We start from the raw sequence: 17834 nt of genomic DNA, 5'->3' as shown, positions 1-17834 counted from the left end.
GGGTTGCACTGTACAGCCCAGTGCCAGAAAGCTGGGTTTGCGTCCAAGATCTTGGGTCTTCCAGCAGGAAAATGACCCCAAACATACATCAAAAAGCACCCAGAAATGGATGGCAACAAAGCGATGAAGAGTTCTGAAGTGGCCAGCAATGAGTCCAGATCTAAATCCCATTGAACACCTGTGGAGATATCTTAAAATTGCTGTTGGGAAAAGGCACCCTTCCAATAAAAGAGACCTGGAGCAGTTTGCAAAGGAAGAGTGGTCCAACATTCCGGCTGAGAGGTGTAAGAAGCTTATTGATGGTTATAGGAAGTGACTGATTTTAGTTATTTTTTCCAAAGGGTGTACAACCAAATATTAAGTTAAGGGTGCCAATAATTTTGTCCAGACCATTTTTGGAGTTTAGTGTGACATTATGTCCAAATTGCTTTTTTTCCTCCATTTTTTTAGTTTCGTTCCAATGCACACAAAGGGAATAAACATGTGTATACCAAAACACATGTTATTGCAATCATTTTCTGTGAGAAATACTTAATTATCTTGAAAATTTAGGGTGTGCCAACATTTACAGCCATGACTATATATTTGTAATATACATTAGTTAAAAAAAAATGTGTATGTTTTGGGGTGGAAAAATTCTGTCTTGTCTCTGCAGCTATTGCCTGTGTGTCTCTGTGAAGAGACCAAATACAGGAAATGAGGGCAGGACAAGCAGGGTTCTGTGCAGTGAGGTTCTGTAATATGCCCCCGGATCACACAGCAGGATTATTGACAAGACAGGAGCCTACACAGAGCCCTGCTTGTCCTGCCCTCACATCCTGTATTTTGTCCCAGCTAAAACACACAGGCAATAACTGCAGGGACAAGAAAGCATTTTTCACACAAATTATACACATTTTTAAACCAATGTATATTACAAATATACATATAATGTTATTGTCTACACTACATAAAAAGTTTTTTCAAATGACAGGTAATTTGAGAGGTGTAAAGATAAAAAGGGTAGTGAGACACCAAGTGGTATTTGTTTTCACTGCAAAAGAAACACATTTGTTAAAGCATAGAAACATAGAAACATATCTGCAGACACATTCTTCGCTTCTACGCTTTAACAATTGTGTTTCTTTTGCAGTGAAAAAAAATACCACTTGGTGTCTCACTACCTCTTTATCTGAAATCCACTGCTTCTTGTTACAGTGATTTTATGTATTGTTACCAGCAGTATGAGACAGAATAGAGAAAGTGATGCCAGGCTTTACTACCCCTATGAGTGCTCCTTGCTGGTTTTCTAAATCAGCGCTGTGAGCATGCCAGTCAGTGCACAGAGCTGCGAGTGCAGCTAAGATTTGACAGGATGGAGCATACTGCTGGCAACTCAAATGTTTAAAGGGAATGCCCACAGCCTTCGAGAGAAATTCAAATAGCAGTACAGAGGCAACATAACAGGTGTTCTATTATAAGTGACCAAAAATTTTAAAAAAAATGTGGTTGCTACAGTGCTTCTGTTTATTACAGTGCATCTGTTTATTGTAATTGTATATAATCCCTATGCTATATATGTAAGAGTGTTATACGTTCAATACTGTTAACCAAGTGATATGCCATGTGATTGTTATGCAGGAGGCATCAGTGACCAGGGGACCTAGGGGTGACCAATGGGATCCCACCAGAGCCTCCCCCATATAAGCCCTGGGTGGAGCCTCTGCACGCTCTATTGCTCTTTCTGCTAAGCTGAGGTACAGTCAAGTCGGGTCTTCGTGTGTGTGTTCAAATCATTGGAGGCCTCAAGTTAAGTCTGCAGCCACAGTCAATTGCAAGTAAGCTACAGTCAAAGCTTTGTCAGTCATCAGTCAAGCCAGTCCCTGTCAGCAATTGTCAAGTCAGCATGGCCTGCATTAAATTGTCCAGTCCAACTTCAAGTCCCAGCAAGCCCTTAAGGTCTCTGAGTAACTGGTCAGCTCTGTGGGCCCTGGCTGAACTGTATAAACTTTACCATCTGTCTACCCTCAGTAAAACTACCCTTATCCGTAACTTGGCATCGGAGTCATTATTGCCCCCGTGCCTAGCCCAGGACTTAGCGGTATACCTTCAGGTATTGAGGATAAACCACGCCCTGGAGTCACAAATACAAGGGGTGAATGCCATCTGCTCCTAGGGTAACAACATCTGCCCTCATCACATCCCTTTACCACATCAGGTTCTCCGGTTCTCCCATAGAGATGCATGGAGAGGGCATGTCGGCCACAGCTTCTTGACATGGTCGACACACTGCATCCATGCAGAGAGCTGGGGCGCCGGGCAGGAGATCGGGGGGGGGGGGGTTTGGGCCAGTGGATCTCCTATCCAAAGGGTCCCGCTTTAATACCCTCTCCTATAGACTTGCATTGTGGGGTGGGGTGTGACGTCACACGGGGGCGGAGTCGTAACGTCACGATACTCTGACCCCATAGTCGTGACCTGGCAGACTCGGAGGCTGCAGAGGTGTGTGCAGCTCTCACAGGTGGGTGCTGCATGCTAGTTTGCGGGGGTCCCCAGCGATGGGAACCCCACGATAGGGGATAAGATGTCTTAGGGCTGAAATACCCCTTTAAGCATTAGAATAGCTGTCATCATTTCATACATATTCTAGGTGATTTGATGTTTTTTTTTTTTTTTTCTAGAATTACTTTCTGCATATAGGTGCTCCAAAGAGACATTATGAGTTAAAGACATTCAATCTATATTATACATTTCCCAGCATTGACAGAAACATCAATCAGTTGGAATCCACATTGGCTTATTTCTTCCAATCACTCCAATATGTCTCTCCTACCCCCCAAGACTGCTAAGTATTGAATGATGTCCATAATTATCTGCAGTAATTAATGCTAAAAACAGCTTGAAAGAGAAGATAAGTCCTGTACAGACTGACACTACAATTCACACAATGATTTTAAAGACATTAGGTAGATAACATGAGTAATGCCTCATTTCTATCAAATTTATTTTCCCCAGTTAAATATGGTGTAGGCAATTTAATTTAGATAATATAAGGCTATGCCTTATTTCCTTCCAATATCCTTTACCCAGTTATACACTGCTCAGAAAAAATAAAGGGAACACTTAAACAACACAATGTAACTCCAAGTCAATCACACTTCTGTGAAATCACACTGTCCACTGAGGAAGCAACACTGATTGGCAATCAATTTCACATGTTGTTGTGCAAATGGAACAGACAACAGGTGGAAATTATAGGCAATTAGCAAGACACCCCAATAAAGGAGTGGTTCTGCAGATGGTGACCACCGGCCATTTCTCAGTTGCTATGCTTCCTGGCGTATGTTTTGGTCAATTTTGAATGCTGGCAGTGCTTTCACTCTAGTGGTAGCATGAGACAGAGTCTACAACCCACACAAGTGGCTCAGGTAGTGCAGCTCATCCAGGACGGCACATCAATGCAAGCTGTGGCAAGAAGGTTTGCTGTGTCTGTCAGTGTAGTGTCCAGAGCATGGAGGCGCTACCAGGAGATAGGCCAGTACATCAGGAGACGTGGAGGAGGCCGTAGGAGGGCAACATCCCAGCAGCAGGACTGCTACCTCCGCCTTTGTGCAAGGAGTAGCAGGAGGAGCACTGCCAGAGCCCTGCAAAATGACCTCCAGCAGGCCACAAATGTGCATGTGTCCACTCAAATGGTCAGAAACAGACTTCATGAGGGTGGTATGAGGGCCTGATATCCACAAGTGGGGGTTGTGCTTACAGCCCAACACCATGCAGGACGTTTGGTATTTGCCAGAAAACACCAAGAATGGCAAATTCACCACTGTCGCCCTGTGCTCTTCACAGGTGAAAGCTGGTTCACAATGAGCACGTGACTGGCATGACAGAGCCTGGAGACTCCATGAAGAATGTTCTGCTGCCTGCAACATCCTCCAGCATGACCGGTTTGGCAGTGGGTCAGTAATGGTGTGGGGTGGCATTTCTTCATGTGCTTGCCAGAGGTAGCCTGACTGCCATTAGGTACCGAGAGGAGATCCTCAGACCCCTTGTGAGACCATCTGCTGGTGCGGTTGGTCCTGGGTTCCTCCTAATGCAAGACAATGCAAGACCTCATGTGGCTGGAGTGTGTCAGCAGTTCCTGCAAGAGGCAGGCATTGATGCTATGGACTGGCCAGCCCGTTCCCCAGAACTGAATCCGATTGAGCACATCTGGGACGTCATGTCTTGCTCCATCCACCAAAGCAAAGTTGCACCATAGACTGTCCAGGAGTTGGCAGATGCTTTAGTCGAGGTCTGGGAGAACATCCCTCAGGAGCATGCCCAGGCATTGTTGTGGAGGTCATACGGCCACATGGAGGCCACACACACTACTGAGCCTCATTTTGACTAGTTTTAAGGACATTACATCAAAGTTAGATCAGCCTGTTGTGTGGTTTTCCACTTTGATTTTGAGTGTGACTCCATATCCAGACCTCTATGGGTTGATAAATTTGATTTCCATTGATAATTTTTGTGTGATTTTGTCAGCACATTCAACTATGTAAAGTCGAAAGTATTTCATACGATTAGTTCATTCATTCAGATCTAGGATGTGTTATCTTAGTGTTCCCTTTATTTTTTTGAGTAGTGTATATGGTATAGGCAATTCTATTTAACAATGGCAAATTCCTACATTTCACATAACAGCTGAAGATTTATTGAAGCCGACAGACGTAGAAAATCTTTACTACAGATTCCCAGCTGTGTGGGCTTTTCATTTTGGATGAAATCTACTGCAAGGTTGCAGGAATCCCACTTTTTCCGCACAATAATAAGGCTTCCTTTTCTTCTTGCAAAGTATGCAGAAACCATGACAGATAACAGAACGCTTCCTCAAAGACTCATCACTCCTGTACATCTGCGTTTTTCATTCCTGACAAAAGACAGGGATAAGAAGCATGTGCCGATTTTCTATAAATTCTAACAAGTTACAATAATGCTTTGGGGTGGCAGAAATGTATGTTTTAATGATATTCTTTCAATTAAACAGACTGTGAATGCTCCTAGTGACTCCCGTAGTGATGAGCAATCTATATTTCTAGTGTATTTCATTTTTGTTTCGAAGAATGAGAAAGATATAATAAAGCACAAGACAAGGAACCTGAACAATTGTCTATAAGGAGGCTGATTAAATATGTCAAAAATGTCTATTAAATAAGTGTCTTCACTACAGACTGAATGATAATAATAGCATAATATAGGGAAAGATACAAATCATTCCAACTAAAATCTTCACTGAGAGGAAAGGAAACCATTTAGAACTTTCTTCAAAGGAAAGCAGCTTCCACTGTTTAGCCATAGATTAGCAATTTTATAAAATATTGATTTGCCTATGGGCGGTGGATTATTTGAATAATTTAGAGTATGTCTGAACAGTATAGCACTCATGGTATCTGAAAAGCAAATATTATACAATATGTTTTATTGCATTAGTTGTTCAGTTTGCTTGGTTTCATCATGTCAGTAAACACCTTTGCATGGTTTTGTCTCCTGAATGTAAAAAAATCAGCTCTCTAAATCGTCTTAAAAAATAAAAATAAAAAAATCCCTAGCATTTAGTTGAGACTTAGAGAAAGCTAAGATAAATCCATCAGATGGACTTTTTGCACTCTCTCACTGTTGGGGAATGTTCACACAGCGCATTGTTTGTGGAATGTCAGTCCAAAAAAATTCCAGCGGACATCTCGCAGACAGTGGGCACCAGCGCTTTCTGCGCCCTCTCCATAGATGGCAATACATTTCTGAGCAGATCTTGCAGAAAGCTGAGGGAGAAAAAAGCGGATATACTAAAATGCAGTGCACACCTATCAGTGCTTATCACCTCTTGAGGGTGGTAATATCTTTCTCTCATGTTTTTAAAGGAGGTTGCTCTGGTTACAGCAATTTTAATTGCTTTTAATTGCATTGCCTTTTTGTATCCATTAAAGGGGTATTCCAGGCAAAAACTTTTTTTTATATATCGACTGGCTCCGGAAAGTTAAACAGATTTGTAAATTAGCTGTGATATTTGCAAGAGCAGGTAAAGCACCCGGCACTGCTAATCCAATACGCAAGCCAAAATGTACGGGATGGAAAATGCTGCTGTGACCTCAAGGCGGACCTTACTAGCTAAGTGGAGGTGCAGACCAAAACAAGCAGGTAACTCAGATCAGTAAGTTGACGAAGAAGAACAGAAGTCGCACTCACCACCAGAAGCAGTATACAAAGTCTTGTCCTTTATTTACACCGGCAGAGTGGAATAATAAAAAACGGTCACACACGAGGGGAGTGAGAGCAGCCGCTCTCAAGATGCGGGGCACACCACCAACGGCAACTAGTTTCGCGTCACAGGCTTGACGCTTCTTCAGGCCAATAAGGTGTACGCCTACCTGTTCAGGTGGGTAAGTATTTATGCAGCTTACAATGGGGGGAGGGCGGGGTGACCGTAACACATAACAATAGTGTGAAACAGAAAAACCACAAACCATTATAAAATCATGACATAACATAAACAGTACTTAAAACAACACCACCTAGAAAAGGTAGCTGATTCACAGAAAAGCTGACAGATCTTGCTTGTCATTAATCCCCGTGGGTCACATAGCTTTTAACCTGATAATCCAAAACGCCTCCCGACGTAGAAGGAAGGAGTGTTTATCAATGCCCACGGGGACGAGCTCTATTCTTTCGATTCCGGCAAATAGGAGTCCCTCGCTAGCACCACCATGACATTCATTCATATGAGCGATGAAGCGAGGGGACCCCTTGCCCGATCACAAAGAATAGAGGTGCTCTCTCACACGTGCATTCAATTTACGCTTGGTTTTGCCCACGTAATATCTTTTGCACGGGCAGATCAAGCAATACACGATGTGAGTCGATTGACAGTTGATCAACTGGTTTATAAATATATTGACACCTCCAACTGAGAAATTCCTTTTTGACAGGTTAAATTTGCAAAACTTGGGTGTCATTTTATCTAACCAGTGACCACCTCCATCCTGAGACTTATTTTTGGATTTTTTTAATTAAATCTCCAATGGTGGTAGATTTTCTAAAAGTGACAATAGGTTTTTCTTTTGCTTCCTCTTCCAATTCTTCATCATTATCGAAATAAAACCAATTATCAAAAATACTTTTCTTTATCACCTTATTTATCACCTGATTAATTGGTGAGTTAGCAAAAGAAAAAACAATGCGTTTGTTATTTTTATTTTTATAATGCTTGTTGGTCTTCCCTTGATTTTACGGGCCAATAATTCCTCCCTGTCTTTCTTTTCTGCTTTTTTGTATGGTCGTTCTATAATCTCGGGGGGGGGGGGGGGGGGGGGGGGTAGCCCCTTTCTGTTAATCTTTCTTTCATTTCTTCCGCCTGTTTCCTGAAGCTGTCATAGTCACTATTCACTCTTTTTATCCTTAGAAATTGGCTATATGGGATATTATCCCTGAAATGTCTAGGATGAGAGCTTTTATAATGAAGAGGTGTGTTCTTCGATATAGTCTTTCTGTAACCAGTGGCTAACAATTCACCTTCATAAATGGTAAGAGTGGTATCTAAGAAGTCAATAGAGAGGCCCCCAAACGTGTATGTAAACAGAATATTAGCTGCATTGCTTTTGTTTAGATAGTGGACGAAGCCCTGGAAATCTTTCTCTGTTCCATTCCACACCAGTAGGACATCGTCCACATATCTAAGGAAATAGGCAATATTTTTCAAGTAGGGGTTGCTACAGGAGAAAACTGTTCTCTTCTCTAACATAGTAGGGAATACATTAGCGTATGTGCATGATACAGGCGAGCCCATGGCTGTGCCATGGGCTTGCCTGTACCATTGGTCCTCATAAACAAAATCATTATTTTCTAATAGGAACCTCAGGGATTCGGAGACAAAATCTCTAAAGCACCTTGAATTTCCCGCCTCGCTGAGAAAGATGTCCATAGCCTCTATACCCGCATCATGTGGGATGCGGGTATAGAGGCTTTGTATATCCAGGGAGACCAATCTGTGGAATTCTTGGAAGGAGAAATTTTTAAAAGCTCCTATCAGTTCTCCAGTGTCTTTTAACAGTGTTGGAATGTGTTTCAGTAGTGGTGCCACTAGCCATTCTAAATATGCAGATAGAGGTTGTGTGATGGACTCGGTGCTCGCAACGATCGGTCGCCCTGTACTTTGGGCAGTACATACCACCTGGCTGGCTTAGGATTAAATGCGAAACTAGTTGCCGTTGGTGGTGTGCCCCCGCATCTTGAGAGCGGCTGCTCTCACTCCCCTCGTGTGTGACCGTATTTTATTATTCCACTCTGCCGGTGTGAATAAAGGACAAGACTTTGCATACTGCTTCTGGTGGTGAGTGCGACTTCTGTTCTTCTTCGTCAAACTTACAGATTTGTAAATTACTTCTATTAAAAAATCTTAATCCTTCCAATAGTTATTAGTTTCTGAAGTTTTCTGTCTAACTGCTCAATGATGATGTCCCGGGAGCTGTACATGATGGGAGAATATCCCCATAGGAGCTGCACAGCTCCTGGGACGTGAGTCATCAGAAAGCAGTTAGACAGAAAACAGCAACTCAACTTCAGAAGCTAATAACTATTGGAAGGATTAAGATTTTTTAATAGAAGTAATTTACAAATCTGTTTAACTTTCCGGAGCCAGTTTATATATAAAAAAATGTTTTGGCCTGGAATATCCCTTTAAGTTTTGTATATTTTTTGCTAATAAATATTAATATTTTATACAGAATTTTGTTGTTACTGATAGGTGTGCACTGCATTTTTAGTATATCTGCTTTTTTCTCCCTTTGTTTTGTATATGGCTATTGGGATATACTTCTTTGCACCCTGATATGTACTCTGATATAGAGATTGAGGCCCCATGTTTTTGTGTTTGTTTGAATTATTTCTGCTGAGGCCAAAATCTGAATTTTCATGGCAGATGTTTCCAATGTGGAAATCCTGCTGTGTGCATGGTGCCGCAGAATCTCATTGAAAACAATGGGACTCTGCTGCAACAGGATTTCCTACCTGAAGTTTTCAGCTGGATTCCACTTGGAAATTCTGTCATGTGACTGAGGCCTTAGGGATAGCAGCAGAAAGGAAAAGTGAAAAGCACACGAACTCAAATAGTGAACAGGGAAAGAGAAACCTTGGAGGAAAGCATACATAGGCTGGAGAAAGAGAGGAGAACATACAAAAAGCAGTTTGCGGGGAGAATTGTATAGGTTATGTGCATCTACAGAGAGAAAATAGAGCTTATATAGCACATTGAAGAAGCTGTCGAAGCAAAAGTAAGAACATTTTTAATACAGACCTATAAAGAATGTTTTTAGCACCATAATAAATAAAAAAAAACTGCCGCAAAAACTGCATGTGTGAAACCCCCTTAGGAAAGCTTAAAATTAATATGGAAACTAAGGTGTAGAGGACACTCTCTAAAGATTTAAACAACCAGGAAGAGAAAGATCTTAATGTTAGATCTTACATTTTTATTGTGCTCTTTTTGCCCAATTGTTTTATCTGGTTATTCAATGGTTATTTTTACTGTCAGGCCATGTTCAAGTGTTCATGTACTTTATTTATATAGAATATTTTAATAGAAGTTTATAACAAAAAATCTAGTAAATGTGTGTTTCCTGTTATATATGCCCTGTATCTTAGTTGTAAGTGCCTGGAGAAGTTCGATTAGGCTTGGATGCCTTTTTTCTTTTCCAAGCAGGCAGGGTGCATTCGTCTGTATTGGAAATTGCTATATTGTAATGTTTATTGTAAGCAGAACTGGAAATAAAATAAATAAATAAAGGTTTGGATGCCTTGGCAGGTCCTTGAGGCCTCGACAGTCTAACCAGACTCTGTGATTGTCCTTCAGTAGCGGTGGAGGGGTGGGGGTGGATTGCCGGGGTATGAATGGTGTATGTGTGTTCTTGTTTGTTTTGTTCATGTCAGGCTGGTTCTACTTCAGGGGTTGCGGGGTGTGTGGCCCTGGGACGTGCACAGGTTGACTTGAAAGGGGTCTTGAGCCCCTGCCCATTTGATGTTACTCCTAAAAGTTTCCTGGGCAGTCTGGCATTATCATGTGGACATTTATATAAATAATTATGGGAGGTGCCCTTTTTTTTTAGTTCAGCCCATGCCCCCTATAATGTCTGTGCACATCCCTGATGTGGCCCTTCTTGTGATTCTGGTAGTTTCTATTACAGTGCATTGTATATGCCGATTTCTCTACCCTGCTTTCTGCTGTTGGATTCACTGAATTGTGCCGTATTGTGTGATTCCTGCTTGGGCTCTGCTGCCCGGAGTTTGCTTGTATTCTGTTTTGTTTTACTTTATTATAAAAAATTGAAAATAAAGATGAAAAAATAGTGTGTTTCCATAATTGAGCTGCATAATTCTTGGTATCCAAAAAATGTATGCTTATCCCAAAGTGATGCACATACAAAACACAGGAATTACATTCTTTGGTTGATCAATGAAATCCATAAAATAAGTAAAAAAAAACAAAGAAAAGAACCCAGAAAGCTTTGGCAGTCTTTTTTGACTGATGCACTATTTCCATTTAAGAGATGCCTATGTCCAATGCATAACTATTAAGGTGAAAGACCAGGCCAAGAAGCAATATAGTAATTACCAAATACAACATAATAACATGCAACAGCAAGGAGATGACTGACACACTCTGGCACTAAATGATTCTTCTCCATGCTCATCCGGATGCTGGCACGATATAGTTAGTTGTGTCAAACCTCACATGATTTCAGTTCATTTTTTTGATTTGTTAGTTTATGCTGAACCTTAAAATTAGCCCAATTGAGTTGTAAATCTCAAAACAGTGTAATATCGTTCTTGTCTCTATTTATGAATTTCTATATTAATTAATTTATTTATTATAAAATATTTGTTTTCATTTACATTAGAAAAACTGTGTTAATGGAGCAATATTGAACCTATTGAGGAGATTTGAAGGCAGCTATTTACTAACACACATGAATTTATCTTTGCACTGAGCAAAAGGTTCCTAGGCTAAGTAAGAACCCACCTAAAAGTGGTGATTGGTGCAATGTGAAGATCAATGCCATGACAATAAATATGAATCATTTATATTTAACTCATAGACATAATTAGAAGCAAGTAATATTATTCATAAATGTTTATTCTGTTTTCTTACCTCAAACCACTGCCCATGTGACTGCATTTTCAGGATAACACAGGGATCCGGCTTGGAGAGTGCATCTCTGTCCAATATCGCCTTGCAAGAAACTCGCAATTCCACCTTAGTGAGACATGGACTGTTGAAGATTCCAAGGGTATTGGCTGCTGATTCGTATATGTTACTCATCTTTTCAATATTACACCTAGAAAAGAAAATGTATATTATTTTCAGAATCATCATTTTTAATATACATGAATCTGCCCTACTAAAAACATAGCAAAAAGAAGCTGCCCGATCCTGTAATCTGTGTTTACACCTCAATTCCAATATAATAGCATTGCATTAAAAAAATTGGAAACTTTAAATCAATCAAGTCTTCAGTTACAGAAATTGCTGTATTTACATGAGTAAGTCCCTTCCCTGGGGAATTTGTGAACAACATAAAAGAAAACCAGATATGAACAACCTTTCAATCAAAAAGCAATCATCTGTTTATGGGAAGTGGAATCTTCATCAAAAATTGCTAAATAGCATCAGATGCTGGTAACCCGATGGAGGCAAAAATGAAAAAGAAAATGAATAGTTTAGCTGTGTGACAATGTTTTAGAATAAATAGGTTGATATCTTTTTGGACAAGTAAAATTTTGGTATCAGAAAAGTATATTTAAATAAAACTATCATCTCAAGACATGTAATTTATAAATTCCTTTGGCTTAAGCATACATTTGCTTGGCTTATCCCTGAAACTAAGTTGTGTAGTCCTTTCATTGTCAGTTTGGTGTTGTCTCAGCAGCTCCCTGGCTCCTCCCTCCTGAGACAATGCATCATCCTCTGCTGTCTCAGGAATCTTGGCTTGATCTTGTCTCTAAGCCACTGTGATAAATCTGGTGCATTTTTAGACTGTCTGGTCTAAGGCTACACTATCAATTAGATAGTTTTTATTTATCTAACTAGCTGTGTCAGTCCTATTGCTGGATTTGGCTAAAAATGTAAACCAAATTACAATGTTTGTACCCAGTCTTATACTGTGAGCTAAGTGTAAAATCAGAACATAAAAGAATATCTTAAAAAGCATATAAGGATGTCCCATAGTACAGAAGTTTGATATAATTGATTTTTGTGTGTTCACAGGTGGCATGGTTTTAAAAATGTATGATAAATGTGGCACACACCATCAGAGACAGTTTTCTGGACCCTGATATGTCAACTGTAGATCTGTCCAAGTGTGCTTGTCTAAAGGGAAATAGTTCTATGTCGCTCCAGCAATCGCTGCTGCCACAACCTAAGATAATTATCTCCCTGGCCATTGCTCTTCTCATCTTTACAGTCACAAGTCTGGCAGCTGCAACCTCCGGTGACTGGATTCAAGAACAGTCTTAAGAAGCAAGGACTTATTCTTAATTTTAGAATATTTTAGACAGTACAATGATAACTTGAAGTAAGAAAACCCATAAAATAACTTTAGATGTTAAATTCGTTAGACGACATAAAGGGGTTGACTTGTAAGATAGTGGAAATTACTGCCGGAAGGCACAGGGTGGAAGCAGGGTAGTACACCCCTGCTAGACCACGAGTCAGGTCCTGGGAAAAAAGTCTGGGAACTCATCCAAGATTTCCCCTCAAAAGCTGGTCCTGCAGGACTCTTGCTATTGGGAACAGTGTTTCTGCTGTGAAAAAAGTGCAGGGACTCAGTTCCCATGCGTTCCTGCTGGACCTGAGCCCTGCGCTAGACCACCAATATTACATACAAACATGCTATTAGAGGGCTACTACAGTGTTTTAAAACGCATCCCCTACCCACAGGATAGGAAACAGCATGCCCGTACTGAGTATGCCCGTACTGAGATATTTTAATTGAATGTTATTGATCCTGGTGAGTACAGACTGGCGAGTGTTGCCATCTGCCGAACTCTGATTTAAACTAAACATCCCAGATTCAGTGTGACTTTTCAACAGATGTCAGCATAACATATGACAGTGTGACTTTATGATTTAAGGCGGTACCAATTTTTACCCAAGTGCCAGAGCCGATCCCTTAGTCACTATTTGTTGCAATCCTGATTTGCAGATCATTACTTTTGTTTTTATCTGTATCAACATTTTTATCATTTTTTAATATTTTGTTTTATCTTTTTGTAGGCTTTGTGTAGTATAAGTGTGGTTTACATAACATATTTTATAAGTGTTACATTTTATAAGTGTTATATATTGACCAAAGAGGCTCTCTATATATACCATATTTGAATGTTATATATTTTAATATTTGCCTGATAAATAAACGTATATTTTCCAATATCCATGACCTGAAACTTACAAGGATACGTCCTTTAACCACCATACAAAGTTTCACAGAATGAGTATATAATATAATACAAAATGTAGAACTTTAACACAGTGTAAACTTTTAAAGCACATTTATCAACTTTACATCAAAAAGACATCTTATAAGGCATTATAACTAGAAAACCCCATAATTCCCACAAACTATGTACATGGTGGGCTAGAATAAGTACCCTTAATAACTGCCATAAAAAGGCTTATCGCCTGTCCTCAAAAGGTTAAAGAGGATCAGGTAGCTCTGCTGACATGTCAGTTTTAGGCTAGGTTCCCATTTACATTTGAGTTTATCTGATTCATAGGCACAGAAAAAACATAAAACATGGCAGCTCTGTCACATGATGGACACCCACGAACCATGTGGGGGCCCCATCGCACGTGGTGCTACATTTTCTGCTAGATTTGACATAGTCTGCATCAGTATTTATAAATTTGCTTCTAGGAGAGAAAACTGAGGAATGGCACAATATTCAAAGCAGAATTACTGTATCATGAAGAATACAGATAGTTGTTAAAAAAAAGACTTGTCAGGAATGCTGACAGATACTTTTTAAAGCATGAATTTTCTATTCTTTACCTAAATAATATTTTTGTATAAGAATATAGTAATAATAAAGTCAGTTTATTTATTTTATTTATTTTATATATTGCAAGGCCTGGGGTAAAAAAAAAAAAGAAAAAAAATGAGTGATAGTTACCTAACCCATTTTCCCCACAGCACCAGTTATGGTTCCTTCTTGAAGATACTTCAAATGGTCAATGTCGTTTCAACTAACTTTACATAAACCAATATTACAAATGGGTGTAAGAAAGTTTGTAATATATCCTATCAAAGAAAAATACTTATTTATCCTATAATAAGGCTGCTGTCTTGACTTTCAGCTCAATTCCATCTTGTCTTTACAAGAATGACTTGCAACTGAGGGACCATTTTACAGTCTATAGAGTGGTAAGGGGCAAGGAGGGAGATTGGAGGAGAAGTGAGTGGACAGAACCAGAAGCAAATGGGGACAGCATAGAGAAGTGTTTCCCAGACGAAGACTGTCCAGGCATGCTGGGAGTTGTGTTTTGCAACAGCTGGAGGCACCCGAGTTGGGAAACACCGGCATAGAGACTACATCTGTGAGTAACAGATCTCAGCCCAGGGTATAATTCACAGCTCAGACAGCTCAGTATTGCTTTATAATGTCAACCTTACTGCTGCTTCTTCATAGGGTATACTATTAATAGACAGATGATTAGGATCCCCTCTTCTTTGAGTGTTCAGTGTATAGGAGGCATCATAGCAGCTGGGATTTACCTCACCTGAAGCCCAGAGAGGAGAAATCAGATGAAAAATGCCATATAAAGGATATAAAATGGACATAAATAGTGCTGCTCCCCATGTACACAGCTTATCCTTAGAGGTTACGAGAAAGGACAGGTACACTTTAAGGGAAATCCTAGAAAAGAACAAAAAATCCATCCTACCTGAATGGCAAATACTTTAAGCTTCTATGTATATATCAGTTTTGCAGTCACAAAATAAAGTAGTAGCCAGCAATGTCACAGTGATGTCAGAAATAACTTTAATCTCCTGGTTGCTAGCAGGGTATAAAAGCATTTTCCCTAGGACTTGGGGGCTTTGTTATTTTCGGCTGGTTTATATTTGAGCTTTTCTGTGAATTGCCTGTATCCAGCTAGCTCCCAGATAAGAGATGTAAACAAGTAATTTCACACTCTGTTACAGAGTAGGATTCATATTAAATCTTGATAGCAGTGTATTTTCACTTGGTTAATGTTCCTTTCCCTCCCAGTTTTCTCCTCAAAGTTTTCTTCAGATTTTTGTCTTCATGACATGGTATTATACTCTGTTATACTCCTGAGCCAATATTTATTTAATTTAACTCGAATATGGGAAACCTTGCTACTCTTATATTATACATAGTAAGATCCCACTATGTTAACAATGTGCTTATGCCGTATGTCATAGGTATCTCTCAGCATTCCACCAAAATCGGAATGCTTATGTATACTGTGGCATACAGCAGCAGACCACATTCAATCCACTTCATTCATAAATATTGGCTGTCATTTATCAAAAGGTGCAGGCATTTTGATAAATGCCGACCAGCTATACCTGGCGCACTGCACAGACGGAACAAAACTAAAGTTGCACATGTTAATAAATGACACTTCAGGTGACTTTTCGCTGGTATAAACTATTCTAATCCGACAAAAAAGTACAGCAGATCACACATTTGAGTCCTCTTAAAGGGGTACTCTGGCCCTAAGACATCTTATCCCTTATCCAAAGGATAGGGGATAAGATGCCTGATCATGGGGGACCCGCCGCTGGGGACCCCCGCAATCTTTCATGCAGCACCCCGCTATCATCAACCTCCAGAGCGAACATCGCTCCGGGTCTGATGAATCCCGATCACGGTGCCGATGTATTGTGACGTTACGGCTCTGACCCCGTGGGACATCACGCTCCGCCCCAATGCAAGCCTATGGGAGGGAGTGTAACAGATCTTTAAGACAGATCTTTAAGACAGATCTTAATGCGATTTCGGTGGACAACTTTTGGCTCATACCCAGACTTCTGAACTTTGTACAGAGCGGACTCGGGATAGGGTATAGCCGTCACCGTATAGGGTTCTGTCTCCCAGATGGAATCTAATTTGTTAGTCCTCGGGAACTTCCGTAGCCAGACTTTATCACTCACCTGGAGTGGTTTGGCATAGGCATGGCGGTTGTAGTCTTCTGTTGTCTTTGTTGGGCCTCGCCCATTTTCTTACTAACAATCTCCTTGGACTCTTGAATCCTTCTCTGATGGTCAGAAACTCACTCAAGGGACGCTTGCAGAGAATTGTTGATCGGGGCCTGCAACCCAAATGTCCAGTCTTTCGGAAGTTGCCCATGTTGTCCCATCATCAAGAAGAAGGGGGTGTATCCGATGGAGAAGTGTACTGTATTGTTGTAAATTTCCAACAATTTGGGTAGTAATCGGGGCCATTCTTCTTGCCTTGACACAGAGCCTGGTCGCAGCATGTAGATATAGACATGGTTGATACTTTCACAGAGCCCATTCCCCTGAGGGTGATAGGCAGTGGTCCAGAGTTTCTTGAAGTCATGGAATTAACATAGTTCTTGGAAGAGTTGGGCCTCGAAGGCCTTTCCACAGTCGGTTAAGACAGACTTCTGGACACCCAAGGGTTTGCACCCATCTGGAGTAGAACATCTGGGCCACTGTCTTGGCTGTGAGATCTTTGACGGGTACCATTACAACCCATTTGGAGAAATGATCCACCATGGTGAGAGCATAGGTATACTCGCACCGAGTAGGAGAAAAATTCACATGGTCTAGCGAGACCAACTGGTTGGATCTGTCACTCTGGATGGAATGGAGGGATGCTCTTGCGTCCTTGCGCACATTCTTGGTGACGTTACAGACAGCACATTCACTGCACCATTTCTCAATGTTGCTCCGCATTCCGATCCAATAGAATCTTTGCCTGACAGTAGCTTCGGTCTTGTGGACTCCAAAGTGTCCCGACTGGTCATGATATGCGTTGAGGACCATCGCCACATCTCTTAGGGAACCAGAATCTGATGAAGTCGCTCACCAGAGACCGGATCCAAAGAATTTCGGTACAACAGTCCTTTGTGCACAAACAATCGTTTCCTCTGTCACACTTGGCCCGGCATAGACGAGTTGGTACCTTTTTCACCAGAAGGTAGTCTAACAGACCTCCCATAATTCGACTTTCATCTTGGAGAGTCTTCCAGGTATACGGGTCTTCTTTAACTTTTTCGGACCCGGGTTCACCATCCATGAGGGCGGTAACAACATTCTGGTTCACAAACCGTTGATAAAATAGGGGCATCTCCATGTCTTCCCACACATCCTCGACAGGTGGTTCTTCGCTGGGGGTCATCCTAGAAAGTGCATAGGCATTGGCGTTTGACTTGTCGCTTCTGTACTTGATGGTGAAGCTGTAATTAGCTAATCTTGAAGCCCATTGCTGTTCAAAGGCACCCAACTTGGCACTGTTCAGGTGGGCCAATGGGTTATTATCCATGTAGACAGTAAATGGCATGGCAGCCAAATGATCTTTGAATTTTATAGTCAAGGCCCATAAAAGGGCGAGAAGCTCCAATTTGAATGAGCTGTAATTGGCATCATTCTTCTCTGCTCTTCGCAGGTTACGACTGGCGTAGGCAATCACTCTCTCTTGTCCTTCCTAGACTTGGGACAGAACAGCTCCCATAACTTCAAAACTGTCATCAGTATATAGCCGGAACAGCTGACTGTAGTCTGGATACGCCAAGATGGGTGATTCTGTCAGCAGACATTTAAGAGCTCAGAACA

General features: G+C 40.9%; 1 protein-coding gene across 2 annotated transcripts in view; it reads right to left on the bottom strand.

The window, feature by feature from the left end:
• Positions 1 to 17834, bottom strand: part of CPNE4 (copine 4) — a 437398-nt gene that overhangs the window by 322783 nt on the left and 96781 nt on the right. For both annotated transcript variants that reach the window (XM_056520653.1, XM_056520655.1), the window contains exon 2: positions 11159 to 11345. In XM_056520653.1, the coding sequence (XP_056376628.1) occupies positions 11159 to 11329 (171 nt within the window). In that variant the 5' untranslated portion in view covers positions 11330 to 11345. The remainder of the gene's footprint in view (positions 1 to 11158; positions 11346 to 17834) is intronic.

The sequence above is a fragment of the Hyla sarda genome, chromosome 5 (genome assembly GCF_029499605.1).
Source record: "Hyla sarda isolate aHylSar1 chromosome 5, aHylSar1.hap1, whole genome shotgun sequence".
Taxonomy (NCBI): Eukaryota; Metazoa; Chordata; class Amphibia; order Anura; family Hylidae; genus Hyla; species Hyla sarda.
Note: the sequence above shows the minus strand (reverse complement) of the source record. Positions and strands in the feature narration are given on the sequence as shown.